The sequence below is a fragment of the Numida meleagris genome, chromosome 5, assembly GCF_002078875.1.
Source record: "Numida meleagris isolate 19003 breed g44 Domestic line chromosome 5, NumMel1.0, whole genome shotgun sequence".
Taxonomy (NCBI): domain Eukaryota; kingdom Metazoa; phylum Chordata; class Aves; order Galliformes; family Numididae; genus Numida; species Numida meleagris.
The window spans coordinates 27,239,112-27,261,687 of NC_034413.1; the positions used below are offsets into that span (position 1 = coordinate 27,239,112).

At 37.8% G+C, this 22,576-nt stretch overlaps 1 protein-coding gene across 5 annotated transcripts in view; it reads left to right on the forward strand.

Moving 5' to 3' along the window:
* The window catches only part of GRID1 (glutamate ionotropic receptor delta type subunit 1), a 567,614-nt gene that overhangs the window by 212,496 nt on the left and 332,542 nt on the right, over nt 1-22,576 (forward strand). For all 5 annotated transcript variants that reach the window (XM_021400715.1, XM_021400716.1, XM_021400718.1 and 2 more), the window contains exon 3: nt 14,771-15,055. In XM_021400715.1, the coding sequence (XP_021256390.1) occupies nt 14,771-15,055 (285 nt within the window). The remainder of the gene's footprint in view (nt 1-14,770; nt 15,056-22,576) is intronic.

Here is a 22,576-nt window from a genome sequence, read left to right on the forward strand (position 1 = left end):
GTAGTAGTCCTAGAATGGGAGTGCTTGTCTCACAACAGACGTCCCTAATGCATCAGACAGTTTGGGAACTGCAGGAAGACTGCAGCTGCTGCAGCTTTTCAGCATTTGGCTTCTGAACCTTTTTCTCTTGGCCTATGACTTGAGCACATGGCTACAATGTATAGACTCAGAAAATCTGTATGACCCAATAATTAATGTACATCTAGAGATGTAATTAAAGCCTTGAGTGAGAAGCGGCATATGAATAAATAAAACTTCTCATTTGTAGTGGTATCTCTATTTACAAATTCACTTCTCTAATAAATCATTCATTATGTTTTAGCTGTTGAGAACTGGTATTCAAATGCAGGACCATTCTCTAACTTGCTCTTTCTGCTTCTGTATTTGAGGTCTATCTTCTCTTAAACTGATCTCTTTGCATGTCCAGGAAGGGAGCTGTTATTTGGCACTGACTTCTGTGGCATAAGACTGAACTTGCAAGTTTAAGCATTTTCCTTTTATCTATGTTTTAGAATTCAGTTCTTCATGCCAGCAATGTCTAATGATGTTATAACACCCTGAAGAAACAGACTGAGGAAAGTGTGATATTGGAATTCCATACTGATCATTAATTGTCCCATCATGTGGTAATGTCTAAGTAACTTCTTAGGATCTCAGCTTCTTAGGATCTGATCCTCTCACTGCAGAGCACTGGAAGCTCCCTTGGTGTTACATAGGATTTATCCTATCCATACAATAGGAGAACAGGGACAAAGTTATTTTGGTTTTAGTGTGTGGCTAAAAGTTACCTGGAGGTTTTTTTATGAGGCTTAATGAATGCTAACGCAACAGACAGTTAAGATTTATTGGTAACATACCCTAAGTAGTGCCTAATCAGAAGCGTAGTAGCATTTATGTATGGATGTCATGGGGCTCAGTTATCCTCTATTATCCAATTTAATTATTTTGTGTTATGTAGTTATTGAAATCAGGTGAAGATGAAGGAGCCTGGAAGTGAAACAGCCTCTTGCAGTGAAAGCTAAGACCTTTTAATAGCAGATCATCTGTATGTGATTCCTTCTGGATTAGCCAGTTTAGGCTTGAATATAGTGAAATATTCACTTTCTGGCTCTTTCTTCCACTGTGCAGCCTGTAGTCTTTTTTATTATTGTTTATTTAGATGATTAGTTTCATATACATGACATCTCTTATTTAATGACAGATGTAAGCTTTAATTAATTGTAAGTCTTTGAAAGTTCTCAAACTTCAGAACAATAGGTCATCAATTGTCTTATTAATAAAACATTTTAATTGTTAGCATGATATTTTAACCATAGCAACCTGAATAATCTGTGCATAAGATTGCCCTCTCTACTTCTTCCTTCTTCAACTTCAAGAAAGGTTGAAGGTCAGATGGACTGATTGGTGATGGACCCCATTTGAGGAAGGATAGGAGACTACTGGAATATGATATTAATATGTGTTTATTTCTGTTCAGTGAAATCCTCTATAAAGCTGGTTATTTTTTCAACATGAATTTAATATACCTGTTTTCTATTTCTGGCCCACTTTAGCAGGTAATTGTAAGGCTTATGTACAAAAAAAAATTCTCTGCATAGCTCACTGAAACTTGAATTACATTAACAAACTCCTTCGCAATTGTGATTTGAGTGCTTTGAATATATTTCTGTGAGTTTCTAGAACCTAGTCAGTAGGTGAACAATGGAGAAATAAAACTTCTTAAAAATATTCAGTCATTGCAGTACTCCAGTCCTTCTGGAACTGTTTACTCAGGAGAAGAGAAGGCTCAGGGAAGACCCTATTGCTTTCTACAGCTCCCTGAAAGGAGGTTGTGGTGAGGTGGGGATAGGACTCTTCGCTCAGATAACAGTGACAGGATGAGAGATAATGCCCTCAAGTTGTGTCAGGGGAGGTTCAGGTTGGATATTAGGAACAAATTCTTCGAAAGAGTAGCAATGCGTTGGAACTGGCTGCCCAGGAAGGTGGTACAGAGTCACTGTCCCTGGAGGCGTTCAAGAAATGTGTAGATGTGGCACTGAGGGACATGATTAGTAGGCGTGGTAGGATGGGTTGGGGTTGGACTAGATGATCTTGGAGATCTTTTCCAACCTTAATGATTCTATGATTCTTCCAGCAGAGAGTGTGGCTTGACCACTTCTGGATGACTCTTGATTTGCATTTTCGGGTGGTTTTCTTTGAGCTTTCTACTGTGCTGGAAAGGCACTCACCTCTACCAAACCTGTACATCTCCAGGAAAACTTAGTAGTTTTAATATGATGTCTTCCCTAGTGATTCTCATATCTAGAAAAAAAATAGGTGCAAGACATAATTAGGACAGTTTTAAAACAAATTTGAATAATATGATGTTAAAGAAATATTCTGCTTCTGTGCTCATGTGTGTTGGTCTGGTCCACAGTGTCATATAAATCTGCTTATCTACAGAGATGGAGATATTTTCTTTTTTCTTTTTTAAAAAATAAAAGTGTACAGTCAAAAATTTGAGAGGTCATATCTCATTTAAGTTTCAAAGAAAGTGGCCTGGTCTTCAAGCAGCCTCTAGGCAATAGGTGCATAAATGTTGAGATGTTTTGAAAATCTGTCCTAAGCTCTGTAGAGAGAGAGCTATCAGGTGTTAAATATGTTTGAACAACTGGCTCATTTCATGTATTTAGATGAGATCTCTTGAAATTGTGTAGGTTTTGATGTTTTTCCCTGATTTAGTTCATGCAGAGCTGAAGGAGAGAGAAATTCAGGCTGCTGCTCAAATAATTTAACATAGTTCTGTTAGATGTCATAAAGTCATCTGTGGAATCTGAAATTACTCCTGGGCAACTGCTAAAAGGCAAACTGGAACACCACACATTTTGTAGTACTGGATAGACATAGGGATTTGAGATCTTTAAGCAAAGGGGGTTTTATCTTGTTTGGTTTTGTTTTGTTTTCTTTATGTAGGAAATACTGGTGCAGAGTGAGGAGTGGATCTTTTTCTGAGTATTGAGCAAAAATGATTTTGGCGTTCATTGTGTTTTATGGGTAAGGAAAGAAAAAAGCATTCCTTTTAAAGTTGACTTTAGAAACTGGAATAGTAGCTTTAGACTGTTGCTAAGCTTGGAATATTTGCATAATCCTTGAATGCAATTGTAAGGATGTGGTACATTGCAGAGATTTTTCAATAAATGAACCACTAAATTCTGTCAATAAATATGTGCTATAAATAAGTACTGACTCACAGCTAGACTTATAAACACTACAAGTCTTTCAGCAGTTGGCACAAATAAATACTCGTTGTTTGGTGAAGTTGGCTCCCTCACTATGAGCATGGTTCCCCAGCTACACAAATTGCTTCCTGGTGTCTCGGTGGCTTACATAATGGCCCTGTCCATTTTGCTGGTAGAAGTAACACCTGTCAGAGGGAAGAACATCACAAACAGGATGATAAGGATACATTTTCAGAGCATGGATTTCTTGGGCTGGCCTCCAGAGTACAGAGCCTCCTGGCTACATGTGGAAGGGACTGCAGCTTTTCTGAATTTACTGATTCATGTGACACTTAGTTTCTCTCATAGCACAGCAGCTATGTAGTAGTATTGTATCTGATAGTATTGTAGGTGTCTAGATGCTTAATTCTTAGTCTCCTGCTTACGGTTTAGGTCAGAGGAAATGAAATGCTGCCTTGTGATGTTTGCAGTAGTTTGTCATTTTGAAGTAGGCGTTTTCCTGAAGCACGATGCCAGATGGGTTATGGAGAAGGGATCACACGTCAGTGTTTTGGTTTGCTTGGAACTGTCTCGGGGAGTAGGAGTGTGCAGTGAGTGGCACGTGCACCCATGTGCTGGGGAAACAAGGGAATGGAGTAATCTCTTGCAGTTTGTTCTGAAGCAGTGTTGCGATGCTCAGACTGGTATGCCTCCCCCCTGCTTTCAGCGTAAGGCAGGATACAAAAGAGAACAATTTAATGGGAGGGAGAGTGCAAAAAAAAAAAAAAAAAAAATCGAAGTTTCTCTTGGCACTTTTTGTGCATATGTATCATTTGCTGCTAATTAGATGGGCAAGCAGGGCTAACGTGTTCCTTTGCTTGTCAATACTGCTCAGAATCCAAATGAGTTTCTCACTACCAGGATCTCGGAGGCTTTATCAGTTTGTCTGAAACCGCTACGTTTGACTGCTTTTTGTAAATGGTTGTAGAGTGTTTTCCTTTTGTGCATGCCGGAACTGAGCCTGAGCCACACTGACGTTAAAATAATACTCAGCGTGTACATGCAAAACAGCCCCTAAAGAGGCAGTGGAGTTAGGCATCCCTGCTGAATGCTAATGAAGGTGGGGAAAAAATACTTGTATAGCATTATGATCTGTAATGAGAGGCAGGTGAAAGAACCTGAGGGTGAGAAAATGGAGTTCAGTCTGTGCTGAAGGGCAAAAGAAAACAGTTATTGAAGAACTTGCTGGGGGAGTGGAAGTCAAATGTGCAGTATTCAGGAAAAACCACAGTTGTATGCCTCTCAAATAACTGAGATGGTTTGCAGTTAATTCTACCTTGAACTAATGTTGAAGAATAGAAAAAAGGAGTCAAATCTGCTCAGCCCGACCTGGTGATTTAGAATAGTATTGATGCTATTGTGACTAATGTGCGACTCTGTAAAACCATGCCCCATTTAAGATTTCCAGAAATGCTTATTCATTTTCAAACTTCATGCTAAGCTATGATTCTGGGAGAAAAACATTACTAATGGAATTATATTTTGTTGAGAAGAGTACAGTTATTTTGGAGACTTTCTGTCAGGTACTACTCAGTTGATTTTTTTAGTAAAATGCAATAAAATCTACAAAATGTTTAAATTCTTAGATAATTCATGTCTTTACTCGTATTTCTAAATTGCTGTCTAAAAAAAACAAACTTTTTTTTTTTTTTTTAAATACATGATGCAGTCTTTACTGGCTCAGTCTTCCAAATCCACTCAAGTGCAAAGCCAAGCAAAATTCAGCTATAAAGTAGATTATTGGCTATAAAGCTGCTTTACTCTGAGATTCTTACCTTCTTTGGAGGAGCCAGAGAGCAGTATCAGATCTGTCTTTTGTAAAACAAAGCCATCAGTTATCTTTCACTATGTACTCTCAGTTCACTTTCAGCACTGACATATGCCCTGTTCTGAGTTCATACTGGCAGCTTTTCTGCACAGCAAGTAGTGTTTTCAATGAAGATTGAACAAAAAAAATTTAATTGGAAAACAACTGGTGGATTTGTTTCACCACTTGGTGGCATCACTTGGTTGTATGGAAGCTGAACTGCTTTGGCAGTAGAGCAGCTTTACTTCTCTACTTGGTGTGAAGGAACTTTCATGTTTTATTTTAGATTATTAAAGACTGAAGAGAGCTATTAACATGCTCCCATAAGCTAAATGAAAGCCACAAGTCTAGTTCTGATAACTGTATTTCTTCTTTATGGCATATCGTTTACTGCTTTGAATCTTATTTTTAACTGCATAAAATCCAACAGAAGGCTGGTCTAGATATCTCCTCTTCCTGCCCTCCCTTGTTAACTTTTCGAGGATGGCAGCTAGTGTTTTATCAGGCTGATAGTGACACAAAAAATGGTGCTGTGCGTTGAAATTGGTTTGGTTTGCTTTTCCAGGGAAATTACTTTAAGCCTCCAATTGCTGCAGTCAATGTGCATTCTAGGGAAAGGAATTACGCAATTTTGTGAGTAAGTACTTCCTATGAAACAAAAGCATTTTTCAACTGTCATGCCAAAAGTGGATGATCTTTCCATGTGTGTACAAGCCAACAATAACTGTTTACTGAAAATGCTGAAACATGGAGATAAAAGAGGAAACAAGGCACAACTGATATTTAGAGGTAAAGTACAGTCCTGGTAATGTCAGGGGAGCTCTGACAGTTTATACGTACTGAGAATGAGCCCACAACGTATCAGGTAGTAAGGCATATAGTTGAAGGCATGTTTTTTTGTTTTTTTTTTTTGAATATTTCTTCCCCTATGTCCAAAGCAACACAAGTAAGGTTGTGCTGCCAATATGCCTGTTGGTTCTGTGAGTAACAGCCAGCAGTTCTTGCTCTGGGGGAGTGGGGTGGCTGGGTTGAAGGTTGGAGGAGGAATATATATAAATATGCATTCATTCTTCTTCTCTTCACCCTCTTCCTCTTTGGTTTACACTGCTGACTGCTTGAATTTCAATAAAAAGAGCAGCTCAAGAATAAGATAGTTATCTAATAATACTATTCTTGAAAACTATTTTTTGTAAACATGTCTAAATCTCTTGCTTTCCTTTACTGTTGAAATGCAGTTTTAATATATTGCTTTATCAGAGATATTTTGACATGCTGACAACATGTACACTTAGCATGCACACAAATATACACATGTACTGGTTTTCTTCTTTTTCCTGGAGGAAAGCTGCTGGCCTTCTGAAATGATCACCATTATCTTAGAGAATGTAAGCAGTGATGCATATCTGTTTTTTTGGATCACTTAGTGCTGTGAGCGAGCTGGCCTACTGAGAATTTTTCCTGAAGTGGGACTTACGTATTCAGCTATAGGGCTGCATATACCCATGCAATTTATAACAGGTTTTTCTAAGAGAAAAAAAGATATATTCTTCAACTGACTTACCATTCTTGTTGCTAAGATTCAGTTGCTAAGAAAAACATCTAAGATTCTCATCTTGGAGAAAAATAATCAGAAACAGGTTAAGTGGTAATTATTCTTTTTTTTTTCTTCAATATATTATCTAGTGTAATTATTTTAGCTGGTATTTATTTGGAGAGTAAGTAGCAAAAAAATACCCCATGGAGGTCTCTCAAAGAAAATTCCAGTACTGGAAGATACTGTTTCCACTATAGTTTCGCTAAAGGCAAATATGCTTACAAGACTTGGGCAATGATCTTTTCTTGTCCGCATGGGGTTAGTGGCAGCCTGTACCTCTCGCCAGTGACTGGTCCACACATAGATGCTAATGATTATAATATAGGTTCAGTTTCACAAAATACATATTTTTGCTCCAGTAAGCCTGTGCAAGTCCATGATTTTGGGGACTGTGGTGCCAAGTTTTTTGCTGTTGTCAATCCCTTATTAAGGACTTTACACCACATGTATTTGCACTCCGAAAAGTTTCAGTGTCTTGTCTGGGGATGCTCTGGCAATGTAATATGTCAGATTTTGAAGCAGTTCTTGAGTTCACGAGCTGGCAGGAGAAAGTCTGCTTGGCTGCTTGGGAATGGAGAGAGCCTTGCATTGAATTCCTGTGAACTCTTCCCAGTGCAGCTTTAAAAAAGGATGCTTAAAGAGATGTTTGCTTGATGTTGGGCTCTGAAAGCATGGATTTGGAGGGGGTAAATATTAGAGTTTGCTCTACTTCTGTGTTAAGTACATAGTTCACTTATTTTTAGTTTTTATATTGAGTTTTTGTGAAGTCTAGCATGTTTATCTGTCTGACCAACATGATTTACATCAGGAACATGATTTGCATTAGGATCTATGATGAGGCTGTGTTAGAGTTTCCTTTAGCTTCCAGTGTAATCATGTCAAGAATGACTGGTCCCAAATACAGAAGAACAGCTGCTTAAATGAAAGAGAGGAAATATTTATTGTTCTTAAAATGCTATATCCAAAAATCCACAGTCTAATTTGGGCTAGTTAGGAGTTTTGGTTGGTTTGGTAAAACCATGACTAATTTTAAATTTGCTTTCTTGTTTTAAGGTGCATTATGTTTGGATTGAAGGTCTGTGTAGTGGAGTGAGAAATGTTCAACTTCACTGCATGTAAAGTGATACAGCAATAAAATTGCTACATAAAAATATTTTTACTTTTGACATTTGTTATATTGTTCTCTCTTTTAACAGTTACTCTGTTGTGACAAGTAACTATAGCTTTGTGTGGGTTTTTAGAATAAAAGAAAATCTTAGGTACTTGAAAAGAGGGAGGTATACTGTAAACATAGAACATACAGAGAAGAAATATCCTATAAAAATGAGAGAAAAAGATTCTTACTGCTTAGTATCCAAAGAAAGGAAAATTGCATAAAATGACAGACATTAGGTGCTAATAATGTAAATTTATTATAAATTGCCTTTCTCAAGTAATGAAAGAAGCTAAAGAGTAACCAGACACCATCAAACATGAACTAAGGAAGACAACATTCCTTTGGAAACCCAATTTAGTGAGTCATGAGGCTGAGTGCTTGCATAGCTGATTTTGATATTGTCCTCAATTCATCAGTAGTAGAAATAAATATTTTTTTTGTTGATCAACACATTTAATAGAGGCATCTTTAGTAGTATTAATAAGATTATTCTATAATTTTGTGTTCCTGATAGAGTGAATTTGTACAAAAGCATTTAAATCTTAAACACTTGTTAAGGCTTAAAGAGAATTAAAATGTACATAGTTAATAGTCTTGCTTCTTTCCTGCATGACTGTATTTGCTGAAGGTTTTTGCTCTTGACTGTAGGAGTTTCTCATGTACTACTTTAGAAACATTTGGGTTTTTTTTTTGTTTATATATGCATGAAAATGCTTCCCTGCTTAGTGTTGTTTTTTATTTTTTCTTTGTGAAGGAACTGTGTCATCATCCGTCTTGTTTTAAACACCTGCTGGGAGGGCTGCAGTCTTTTTCCTCCTACTGTCATCCTTTTTATCTCATCTCAGTGCTCCAGACAAATCTCCCAGAAAGACCTTTTCCATTTAAGTTAAAAATACCTCCATGAATGAGTTTCCTGAACACTTAACATCTTGATTAAAGATAGAGCTTAGTGCCTTCCTGACCTGATGTATTTCTGTCTCCTAATTCTTCTAATTCTATACCAGTGTTTTACTCAAAAACTTTTAAGTGCATCTGCTTGTTTATAAATTGATTAATGAATCAAATTGGTGATTAGATTTTGTATGCATGAATAATACGATAGCTAATTCTTTGTGTATAACGCATGATATTTTGCTAGCTAAGCTACTTGGTTAGACTTGCAGCAGAATAAATTACATAAATTGATAATAATCCCGTGAAATACTAGGATTTAGTATCCCAAAATATATTTTTCTCAGAATTTCCTATGTTCCCTTGAATTTGATGTTTTAATAATAAAATTATTTTTATTCCTTCTGGTTTTCAAGGATAAACTACAAGAGAAATGACTTATCAGCTAGGATGACAGAGACAATAGTACTAAGGGAAATGTAAAGTCCTTCATCTCAGCAGGACGGTAGCTTTGAAACTTAATTAAAAACACTTAAGTGCCAACTTTGTTAATCATTTCATTGCAGAATACTACACCAAAAATACCAGGTATTTGCAGTGTGGATTTCCATTCCGTTGCTGCATTGGATTTATGTTCTCTTCTTTCATTTGAGGATCTTTTTAAGCAGAAAGGCAGTAACCTCTCAGTTCTTGACAAGTGAAATTACTTAAAACACAAGTTGTTTGATTAGGATGATACTCTCTTAAGGCTTAAGAGCTCTTAAGGGCTAGTCAAACTGGAAAAGAAGAAAATAATTCAAGGAAAAAAAGTAAGGGAAGGTTTATCTAATGGTATCCGAAGTGGGTGGGACCAGCTGTAGTGATACACAGAAGTGAGAGATGTTAAGCACTGGAACAGGCTCCCCAGGGAGGTGGTTGAGTCACCTTCCCTGAATGTGTTTAAGAACCGTTTGGATGTGGTGCTCGGGGACATGACTTGGCGGTGGGTTGTTAGAGCAGTATGGTTAGGTTGCGGTTGGACTTGATGGTCTTGAAGGTCCTTTCCAACCTGAGCAATTCTATGATTCCATGTCAGGGCATAAAAGTTGGAAGAGGCAGTGTGAATGCCAGTAGGAGGATGTCTTGCTAGATCAGAAATCAGTGGCCGCTGGTCTGTTGATAACTGTGGAAACAAAGAAAAATGAGACTGAAAGATAATCATATTGTCATGTTACCAGAAGCAGGATAGCAGTTTCTCTTGGAGCATTTTGATTCCATGCAGAGGGATTGAGGGATTCAATTACAGGGAAATTTGAGCTAAAGCCCTAAATGCAAATATCCTTATGAAGTTGGTGCCAAACTTTACAGCATATGTCTTCAGAGACAGGATGGCAATACAGAAAGCAATGGTAGAACAGTAAAATCTTAAATGTGGCTGTAGCAAAGCAGAATTATGACATTATCTCATATGCCGTGAGGTGTTCCACACATTGAAAAAGACGATGGGGATAAGATGCAGTATGAAAAATCATAGCTGCTTTTCCAGTCTCACTTGTGATCGTAATGGAATATGACTTAATTAGAAATGCAGTGAACAAATGAGAAAAAAGTACTATATATTGCTATGATATTAGAGTCAGGTTAGAGAAATGGATGTAAGAAGGCTCCCCCAAAATATCAAGCTGTTACTTCTGCCAGTATAATGACAAAGATAACATCTGACAAAATCTAGCAAAGGATGCTGACTACAGAGACGATGGATGTTAAAAAGAAAAAAAAACAACAATGCAGTAGATAAATAATTCATACACTCCTCATTAATAGGAATAGCAGTTTAAGACAAAAAAAAAAAAAAGTCAAGCACGTGTGAGAAAGGGAGTTTCTGAAAGTGGGCTTCAAAAGTACAGGTTAGGAGAGATTCTTCACTGAGATGATTAAAAACTGGTTAATTGATAATTTAGGAAACAAATCAAGTATAAGCTTGAGAGATTATCTACTGTTAGAACACTGACCAATAACATCATTAAATAGTTTAATCTACTCAAATGGTTTGAATGCAGATTTATTCTTTAAGTGTAGTGATCATGTTTTCACCAGGTTACCGTGCACATTTCTTACAGTATGGTTTGTGGGATGTTGGTATCCTCTTAAAATGCATCCTGACAGTGATGAAGACATTCAATACAGGAAACTAGTATCTATTGCTATTCATATAGCACTGAAATCTGGAGCCAAGTTTGCTAGAACATTGTGTCTTTTATCTGTAGAACTCAAAAATAATTATTTCTTTATTTCTTGAAACTTCAGAATATTATCTTCAGGGTAAATAAATATGAAAGTATCTTTGCTAGATGAAAGTGTGGTACATCTCTAGTAATTAAAAAAAAATCACTAAAAATCAGTGCATTTGGATTCATCTCTCCCTTATGCTAAGGGAGAGATTATATAAGCCACAATGCTTCAAACCTCTATTTCACTTTTAAAGAAGTAAAGATGGGATTTGTGAAATTCATGTGCAAGAAGTTGAAGTCCTGTTGAGGGGCTTATGAAATGATAGCTGAGGTACATAATTATAGATCTACTCAGTCACATTCTTAGTGATGCTGAATGGTTGTTCAGAATCTGTAGTGTCATCCAAAATCCTGGAAGAAAACTCTCTAACTCTAATGTGGTGTTAGAATGTGGCATTCTTTTATTCCTTACGATACATACCAGGCAACTTGACAAGCAAGCGTACCCTCTCAGAGTTCAGGTTCTACATTTGATCAGTTAATACACGCATATGCAGTACATTGGCATACATATTCATTCCTTTTCAGGGATTCGTAAGTATATGATAATGTCCCTTTGGGCATGCTCAGTGGTATCTAGGGTTGTCAAGTGCCCACCTACTTCTTCCTCATTTTTTGCCATCAGTTTAATCACTGATGAAGCCTTTGACTCACTTTCATCCACTTTGGAAAATTTCCATTGCTTATTTGGCCATTGTGTGCAACTTTTTAAAACAATATATGTGGAACCCGAGGAAAATGTCCTTGCTCCTTTTGAGGCAAAAGATAAAAGTATTCTATTGTGACACCAGTGCTTTTTGTGAGGCAAAATCATTGAGGCAAAAGATAAAAATATTCTATTATGTCCCCAGTGCAAAATTATTGAGGGAAAACAAGACTATTCACCCTCTAGAGTTGAAATGGAAAGTTTTAGAACTATCACTTTTGGATTCCTTTTGCTAAACTCCTATACTGGTTCTTAATCTAGTGTAGTAATCCCTCTTCCTCTTCCTAAACAAACCAACCTATATTGATAGCTAGTATGAGGTAAAACAAAATTACACGTCTTGTCTCATGCCATAGAATGTAAGTGGGGAAATCCTAAAAAAAAAAAAAAAAAAAAAAGTCACCAGTTTTCTTCTGAGATTGTGTAATCCTTGAACATTCTCTTGCTAAGCAATTTCAAGATGTCTTGAGAGTTAATGAAGTAATGAATTAGTCTATTATACTTCTGTAGTTGTTCCCCATTGTGCTACTCACATAGAAAGTACTTCTAAATGTGCTAAAAGCTTATTCTTAGTCTTCAGTGAGGACTGTGGAGGTTAAACTTGGAATCCATCGTATTTTTATATAATGCAAGTCTTCTATTGAAATTATGACAGGTTCTCTTTCACATTCTGTGATTTGATTAAAGAAAATGATTCAGAAAATATGAAACCTCTTTTCCTTAGTCATTCCAATTTTTATTTCTTGCTGTACTATCTGAAAACAGAAAGGCAAGAGGAGAAAACACTTACTGTGTAGCATATGCTTTCAGGCAGAACACAATCAATTGACAAAATATCAGAATGTAGAAGCTGATTGGCTAATTCTTCATTTTAACCCATTGGCACAAACTGCAAAACACTGTGAAAATCCCTCAACCAAAGCAGTCTTTGCTGAGATATTTCAGCTGTGGTCTGTGCTGGGACAGATAGGGGACCGTTTGCTGTGGTCTGTTGTATCACTGATCTTTTTGCTCCTGGTAAGCGAGCAGATTTTGATTACTGTCAACTGAGGAATGAAGATCTCTCTTGTAATGCAACTGATGATGGGTTCTGTGTTCCATGAATAAGTGACTCTCTGAATGCAGTCTCCTGTAAGAAGGGGCATTATTTCTTCTCTCCTGTCTTGTTTGTGCAAGTAAACTGTTCCTTCTGTGGATCTGTGGTGCTTTGCTTTTCTCATCTTTGATGCAGCAAAGCTCAGTGGCTGCTGCTCTCCGCAGGGGTCTGTAGCTCAGCTCTGCCATTCTCTCCCTCTGTTCCCACTTCTCTGTTTCCTCTTCCCTCCCCTGCTGTGACTAAATAAATTACCTGTATGACATGTTCAGTTTTCTCTGGCAAGGAGCCTGGGAAATCAAATCTGTTCCCAAACCTGGATCTCCCATTTGGCAAATGTAATGCCTCCCTGTTGCTAAATCAGGTCAGCTCTCAGGAAAAACAAAGTACGATTTCATGTAACTATAATTAACACAGAGAAAATATAGATAATGCAGTTGACATATGTTTATTGTAAAGACCATCAAGAAAATAATTTTGAAAGCACTTTGTTTTTCTCTGTTGCATTAGGATACATGTTGATAGTGTGTTTATAGAGAAGATCAAATGTTTTTCTCAGTTAATTCATACCAGTGTGAAATACATTTATTTTCTGTCTGTTCTAAGAAGATAATTGGTGTAGTGATTCACTGGTTGAATCAGGTACAGTTTTATGTATTCAATTACCATGACTTTATAAAATCAATATTAATTGATAATTAACAGCTAATTATTATTAATTATTCATAAACTGTCCCTCTCCTTTGGCTTTTTGACTTCTGAATGTGGAGATACAAATGAAAACATTGGAAAAGGGAAGATAAAGGAACCCTTCCAGAACCCTGTTTTCATTTTCCTATTTCTGCTCAGTCTGTTTCCCTTGGAGAGCAGAGAAGCTGCACTGCGAGGGGAACGCACTCCTTCCTCCTGCCTCACCTGGCGCAGCATGTGTCCCAGCTTTTCCGAGGCACGTGTTATGCACAAACAGCTTGCTCTTATGTGTTCCAAGGCAGCACCTGAGGAAGCCAAGAGGCTGGTTTCCTTTGGGCAGGTTGTGCTTGTGCAGACAGTCACCTGAGGAGTGATCCCACTACTGAAACCTTAAGCAAACCCGCAGCCCTCCTCGAGGGAGGAGAGCAGTGAGAAGCACTGGGCACCTGGGTGAAGTCTCGTGGCTGCTGAGAGCTCTTGGGATACCCTGTACCACAGCACTGATGAAATAGTTGCTAAGGTATAGCTAGGCGCTATGGTGAAAACCTTTTCCAGCCCCAGCTGAAGTTAGGTTCACCCTGAGGAAGAACAAACCATGTGCAAGTAGGCCCAGGCCACGGGGCTCTGCTGCTGGCATTGCCCATCCTGCCAGGCTGTGCTTTGAGCTTGGTTTCACTTCATTCTTGGAAGTGAATGGGCTCGGATGTCTATGCTGTGTTTTTCAGTGGTACATGCTTTCCCTTCTTCTAATGGGAACTACAGTGTTACTAATAATTGTTCAGTCATTCTTGAGTTGCCTTTGTTCTAATGAGCACTTTTGTTGTTGCTGGGAGAGGCACTCAGTGAATGTTTCTTCATCAATTTAAAAATCTTTCAAAACTCTGTTGTTCAAAACAAATCTTTGAAACAGAAATTGTTCTTTGTTATCCAAAGCCTGCATACAACGCATGCAGCAAAGAGATGAAAGCAGTGAAGTGGGTTGTAAAGATCTGGAGTTCAGTTCCTGCCTGTGCCCTGCAGTGAGAGCCACTATCTCCATTTAGATTGGCTTTGGTCTGATGAAATGGCAGCCGTAATGTTATCTGTCCCCAACTTAATCTTATCTGTACAGACTGAAGATACTGTCTCCTACTGTAAAGGTACAGGATGATCTCTGAAAGGCTTCAGCTGATAGTGTAACAAAAATATCTTCAGCTCTGCCTTAATGGCAAGGGCAAAGCCTTTCTTGTCCACTTCCTGGTGTCCAAGTCAGTCAAAGGAATTTTTAAGCCTGCTCTAACCCGTCTTTGTTTCTTGTCTTCTCCAGCCTGCGACCTGATGACCCTGGGGATCTTAGCCTTGGTGACATCCACAGGTTGTGCCTCAGCCAATGCCCTGCAGTCCCTGACGGATGCCATGCACATCCCACATCTCTTTGTGCAGCGCAACACGGGAGGCTCCCCACGTACGGCCTGTCACCTGAACCCCAGCCTGGAGGAGGAGGAGTACACACTGGCTGCCCGGCCACCAGTCCGTCTCAACGATGTTATGCTGAAACTGGTCACTGAGCTGCGGTGGCAGAAATTCATCGTCTTTTATGACAGTGATTACGGTGAGTAAAGCAGAAAATTTCAGACGCTATTACATTTAATATATACATAATTTTTTTTAACTAGGAAAAGGAAATATAAATGTCGGGGGATAGAACTTGCTGGGCCCTTCACTGGCAAAGGGGGAGGTGTTTTAAGTGACACAGGTCTTTGGTTTGAAGGAAAGATTGCAGAGAAAACTAATTCTCAGACAAGCAGCAAAGTTGCTTAGCAACACCTACAAAGATAGCCAAAGTTTGAATTATCTCACACTTCTGAAGTAAAATATTAATAAAACATTGACATTGATTGGCAAGGGTCGTATAGCTGTGCAGGGAAGTTCAACATGGCCTCTACTCATTCCCTGAAAACACTTTCTGTCAAAGCGGAGTACTATTCCCTTTAAGAATTAATTTGCAAAATAACTATTACCATATCTTTTCACACATGCTTCCTCTCACTGTTCTATGTTTGGAGTAATTTTCACAGTGTTATGTTTCCTGGAATTAAACCAAAAGTTAGAGTTAGCATTTTCACTATATCTGATGCACCTTCTTCAGCAAAATTTTTACTTTGTGCTGAAACATAGCAAAAAGAAGTCTCTGCACAAGGAAATTTAGTACCCTTTGATGGGTGCAAAGAAGCAATAAAAAAATATATAAAACTCTGTGCCAAGCTCTGAGTGAAGTATGTGCCTATTTTTTTTTTTCCCCCCTGCTCAACTGGTAGGATCACTGTTCCGTATGATTAACTTAGAGTATTTTCAGTACTTTCATTTTTGGATATGGCATCTGTAATGGGGAAAATAAATTTTCTATTCAATGTTTTAAAACCCTGCAAACACTTTATTTTTACAATGTGATGTGAATGGTTTTTGGTGTGGTGACTTTGTATGAAAAGAATATAAAAAAAAGGAAATTGAGGTTAAATTGCACTTGGAAAGATGATCTTATATGCATCTCTGCATATCGTTTTGATTTTGTACATAGCCTTCAAAAATTACAATGTAGCACTGTATTTGTATTATTGCTATATAATGGAGGTTTTTCATTGATGAATCAGTGAGATAACATTTGTTTTATTAATTTGGGCCACACGTGGCTTAAAAAAAAAAAAAGCTACACAAGTGGTTGACTTCTGTCATTAGCTGTTTCTTCAACAGCCAGATGGAAGTCGATGGTGATGATTTTAAGTGGGAAATTAATTGAGGCTCTAACGTACTTTTAATTACATGCAGTTATTTTAAGCATGAGTATTGTGCTATGATACTTGTACAGAAGTAATCAGTTGACTCAAAAATGTAGGAACCCAGCAAATAAACAGTTGTGACTTACTGTCCTATGTAATGTTTGATTTGTGAACACTTTAGAAGCAAAACCGGCACTGTAAGTACATCCCAGTAATGATGACTATGTTGCTATGTAGTAGAGGGTTGAGCTTAAAATTAAAATTATTCTAACAGTAATTTTCAAGAATAAAAAAAAAGAACTTTAAAAGGATGCCGTACAAACATAATTTTTATAGTTGCTCTTCTTTCTTCCCCTCTAATCTGTAGCTTTTACGTTGCAAACCTGAAAGAAATTAGGCTGCTTGACTCAGAGATCTTCAAAGGAGGAGGCAGTTTCATCGCCAAAGAATCCTGGCCTTGGTAGAACCATAGATGTCCTATGTAGAAACTGCTGTCACCTATTTTCCCTGGTAGCAAACCTCGTTACTGAACTATACGACCTCTTTTTCCAGTAATACGTCTGTTTCTTTGCTCTTGGCAAAGGGTTAACATTTCAGTACCAAATCCTGAAGTCCTTAATTCTCATCATCTGTAAATTCAGATATCAAATTCACCTTTTCCACTTATCACAGATAGACTTGTCACCCATAAAACGAACAGTAAAAGGGAATGGAAGATTACCACAGGTAGTATGTTCCTTCCAGTGAAGAGCATTGCGTATACTGCAGCTGTCCATGTGTTATTTCCTTTGCTATTTGTCATGGATGGGATAGCCACTTTATACTAATTTCATCAGGACTTTTTCATAAGATGGAATTTCAATAAAGAAGCATTTGCCAATTGAGCCTTGCCAGCTCTGGCAGGCACTGGTGAAGACTGGATGAATAACCCAGTTCCCAGGAAATTGCATGCTGAGCTCAAGAACAGCACCTGGCTCTCAGGGCATGCCCAGTGCCCTCATTAGTTTGCTTCAGCAGAGCTGTGCTTAAGCATCTTCAGTGGCACTTCCTTGCTCAACATGCAGGAATTGACTGCTGGCCCTGAGGAGGGAGGTCACTTGAAGAACACGTGTTTGTGATTGTTGAGAGTTTCCAGCATTGGGCTTTTGTCTTTTAACAAATAGACCTTCTCTGCCTGCTCTATGGAAGTTACCCTAGTCCTTAGAGTAATGTTTTTAATTTGTCCATCTGCTGATCTCTAAAAACCAGCCAATCCCTTGGTGTCCTGCTTGTGGAAACTGTCAGGATTTCTGGAGATGAAATAACATTGCAGAGTTTAAAAAAATCCCGTGTTTACAGTAATGCCATGCTATACGAGAGCTGAAAAATATTTACCTCATGAATTACTCATCCTTTATCAGACATGCATTTTGTATTACAATTTTTGCACAGGTAAATAAAGGAAAAGTAACAGTCTTAGCAAGCAGAATACAGAGTAGTCACTGTATCACTGAACATATATATTAATATATCTTTACTTACGATAAAATATGCCTTATTTGACATTTTTGTCACTGAAGCAACAGATAGAAGTCTGCATGCATAAGTTCAGTGAAATAACGTACCCCTTTCTCAGTAGCATGCCTAAAATTCTGGTTGTGAACCTATAGCAAAAGCTGGAAAGATTTCACAGGAAAGATGCAGAAATTTTAAAGAAAATGATGGTTAAACGGGGAAGGTAGAAACAGAGTTCAAACTGTAATTTCCCCTTATGTGAAACCAGCTTTAGATTTTGTCACTTTTTTTGGTGAAGAAATGGATAAAAACTGGCTTCTGGAGTAGTGGCCTTTCAGAGAGTTCAGATTTGAAAGCTGTAGCATTCAAACTCTCCTTCTCAATGATACACTGATCTGCTGAGTGAGAGAAAGGCAGTTTACACATAGCACATGGTTCTCCTATATCTGTATAATGAAAAATTAGGGTTCACAGAGTCACAGAGAGGTTTCGTGTAGATAATAGATCTTCATGATTCAGTCCGTGTTTTATCACTTCTCTCATTTATGGCTTGTGTGTAATTTCAGAAGAGGCACAAAAATCTACTTCCCGTTGATCACAGTGGGAGCTTTCTGCTGATGAGACTGCTGCTTGATATGAAAATGATGATGAGAGCCTATCGTAATTCACATAAGCCATAGCTAAGACAAGACAAGGCTCTTTTCTTGCTGATGTGCTGTACAGCTGTTGGCGCTGGAATAGGAGAGACTGAATCTCCTCTCTGCCACAGCTATTCTTTGCTATGTTGTCTTGAGAAAGCTCTGAAATTGTGAAATGGGAAGAAAAACCTTCTTCCCAATGTTGACTGAGCTTGTGATTGAAATTTCTTTAGAAATTTTTTAGGCAACAAAATTAAGTGACGCATTCTGAAGGAAAGTAGTTCCAGTAAGAACTCAAAGGACTAGGTCTTATTAAATACACTGTTACTCTAAAGGTCTTTATGAAAATGCCATGCTAAATCATGGTATCAGATCTCAGTTTTCTGGGGAAAAATGAATCAAGTTTGTCAGTTGCTGTCATACAGTGCTCTGTGGAACTGTACCTGTCTACCTGTTAAAGACCTTGCAATAGCAGTCAGCTGTGTTGTATTGTCCTAGAAAGCTTCAGCTGTGCTTATGGCTTGAATTTGCCTCCAGGAGTATCTTTTGTGCTTCTGCATATATATTACACCAGTGTGTAAAGGCCTGCTGAGAAGTTGAACATTTTATTTTGCTGACCACCTGGAAGTAGAAACATCAGTAATCACATTTTCTGACAAAAATTGGTAGTGTGGCAACTTTAATCAAGACTCTTTCCAGGCTCTAAAATGAGTATAGGTTAAAAGCAGTGGGTGCTCCTCACAGTAAGACAATATTGGGTAATAACCAGTTGAAGTGTGCTTCTAGGGTAAGCAAAGAGCTGTTGATTCAGAGGGAGGATTTGGGAAGGATTATGAGAGCTAGATGCAAAAATGAAAGCAATGAGGAATATAAGCCTTAAGTCTTATTTTTGAAGAGAACATGAGCAATAGCTTTCTTTTCACCAGAGTAATTGTAGTGCTGGAAACACTTTGTTTCTCTTATGAGGCCTCTCTGCCATCCTACATAAACATATTGGCCTATGTAAAACAACACAGTTAATTTTTTATGGTTCCACTTCATTAATGAAATGATATTAGGCCTGTGAAAGGTCAGGTTTTTAATTTTTGGTCTCAAAAAGTGACAGTGTTGTCTGGTTAAGAGTAGTATTGTGCAGAAGATTACAAAAGAAACATTTGAAGAACTTTAGGCTGTCTGTGAAGCTCTCTTCCTGCAGGGAAAGAGAACAAGACAAAAACCAATGAACGAACCAAAAAAACCTTAAATATAGAATTTATTGATTTATCTTATTTTCAATTTCTAAACTTTATTTTTAAGACTGAAGGTATTTTTTTCATTATGGTCATGAATGCCGCATTAATTTGAATGCTTCCTGATGAATTGTGCTACACAGAGAGAACTTAGTTTTCAGTGTAGTGACTTCCCCAGAAATTTTTCTTTCCCACAGCAGTTACATGGTAGTTTTATTTCTGAGTCATACCTGTCAAAGGCATTGGATTGGAAGTTACAGGAGTTATGCTATCAATAGCTTTTCAACTAGCTATTGGTCCTGAGATGGTCTACTGTAAATGTGCTTTTGTGCAGGCCACTACTCATGCAATACTTAATCTGCAATGGAAAATAGTAATAAAAATTGAGAAATGCATATTTTATACAATCCCTATCTGTAATGCTGCAAATCAGTTGTGATGCGAAGCACAGCAATCTTATTAAAAGCAAAGTAGAATATCTGCATATAAGTTAGCTTCATCTTATCTTCTTTACTTTGTCATTCAAATTTATTTTATTCTTGTCAATATAATGTAAGTTGTCTTCAGCTTCCTGCATCACTAGCTTAGTTGTCTGACAACCACTTACTTCTGCATCGCAAGGGCCACTGTGCTTCTCTGCAGGCTTTTCCAGTGGCCTTGCCTTGTTTAATGCAAATACATGGAAAATGGCACTGAAGTTCTGGACCAGCTGCACGTGTTATGTGCCAGTTCAGCACATTTGATGCTACCAAAAAGTAGTACTGGCTTTTTCTGCATGTGCTGTATGGTTGAGTTCATGTATGTTGTTAAAAACACCTTTTTTTTGGCTGGTTGAAGCATGCCAGCTGGAACTGTTCTAGAGAAGCCTGAATTGGCATTGCTGTATTTGAATAGTAAAAAAGAACAGAATTTAAGCAGTCAGTCGTGGAGGAACATAACTTCATTATGATGAGCAGTGATGTAGGGTGGGAGTCCTTGGACACCTCTGTCATTGGTGATGCTGCATAAAGTGATGAAGGGAGGAATAGGCTGGACAGAAGCTCCTTTTCATACAAGGAATAGGGTTCTCTGAGCATTTATTACAAACAAGCTCTGCACCACCTAGTTATCCACTCCTAGCAGGGCTACCGGATGTCTAGACTCCAGGCAAACATAAAATCTTCGACTTCTACCTGGATAAAATGAAGACTTTCCTCAGAAAAAGAGCATGTCTTGTGGCATAATGTGTAATTGCCATTATTGCTTCAGAGAATGATAGGAAGAAAGTATTCAGCCAAGATCTCCAATTCCTGTGGGAAGTTTGTGATGCCATGGAGTAAAGAGGGAAAAAAGCAAAAAACAAAAAACTGACCTTTTGGCTTTTACATTTAATTTGATCTGGAAGCTATTGAAGAAATGACATTGTGTGTTCCCATATTAATCCTTGAATCACTTTTCTGACTGTAACAGCACTTAAAGTAATTGGCCTACTTAAATTAAGCATGGATTTTTGTCATTTCTGATGGTATTTTTTTATTTAGTAATGCATCACAGTATATAACACTGAACGTAATTAAAGAAAGTCAATTTCACTTCAAATTATTACTTATAAATTAATTTTAGTACTTTGATTTTTATAGCATGTGAGTAGTGTGCTAACAGGGGCAAATAGCGAAAGTAAGCTCTCCCCCTTCCTCCCCTGTAATTCCTAGCAGGATACGTGAGCAGTTGGCAGAGGTTGTTTCCCATAAAAGTCATTCACTAAATACTTTCAGGGCAGTGCTTGATGTTACATACAAATGATCTTAAAATTATGGTACAGCCTTTACTCTTCAGATTAAAGGCAAAGGCATTGTATCATAGCTTACCTGGAAGATCAGTAGAAACAGAAGCCATTCAGATCTTTGGGCAGTTTAAGCTGTTTCAGGTAAATTGTGTTACTTAAACTCAAGGCAAGTTAAGGAAATAATTTTAATCTTTCAAATAGTTTCAAAAAATGCTTTGCAAACAAGGATGCGAGTTCTTTTGAAAAAATCAAAAAGTACGTGTGGATTAATACCTTCAAAACAGAAGGCTTGCTTTCTTAATTCAAAATAGTTATATTTAAAATCAGTTTGTACCTTAAAAGACTTCAAAAGTGTGTATGTAGGGGGGAAGCTCATGGAAAAATTAAATGAAAGGCTTTATTAGAAGCATTTTTCCACCAGTTTTTCAGCATCATCGTCTGATCAAAAGTAATTATTAGTCTAGTCCTGGAGGCACTCACTGCACTCTTTACTCTTTTTTTTCAGCCACTTAGAACATTTTAACAACTAGTCTCAAGGCTCAACTTTGCCAAAACCAGTGGCTATTGGTGATCCTGTTTTCTTTATACTATGAAACAGAAAGATGTTTCATAACGCAGCACTCAGTCTAAGGAAAATGCTAAGTTCAGCACCCTTGAACTGAAGGGTGCAAATGAATTAATTTTGAACAGAGAGATCTTTGAAAGTTGTAGATGTCATTTGTAGAAGACCTTAAGTTCTTGGGGATTCTTTCTCTGCCTGCCGGTAGTTCGAATCTCTTGACTTTTCAAGCCGTGGCATAAGGCTAAACTTGTTTGTGTGTGCAAATGACAAAGAGAAATGTGAGGATGATTCGTTGTGCTTGAGCAGGGAATCTGAGTAACTAATTCCAGAAGGGAGTCTGTTAAGTTCACATTTGTTACACAGCAGATGTTCATACGTCAGTTTAGAAATTGCTCAATAGATGCACAGGCAGAAGTTGAACACTAGAGGGATGGAGTCTGTCCTGGAGGATTTTTGCAGCCCTTCAGGCAATAACGTTATTATTCTGAGAAAATATAATCACATTACATCAATCTACAGTGAACTTTGGTGGGCAAATTCCCAGCCTTGGTCATCTTTCATGGAAAGTGTATGTGTGTCTGCAAGTATACTAACATATATAGATAGATGTGTGGATTTCATGGAAAGTGATTTAGGGTTGAGTTGTGTATATGTAAATATGTATCCAG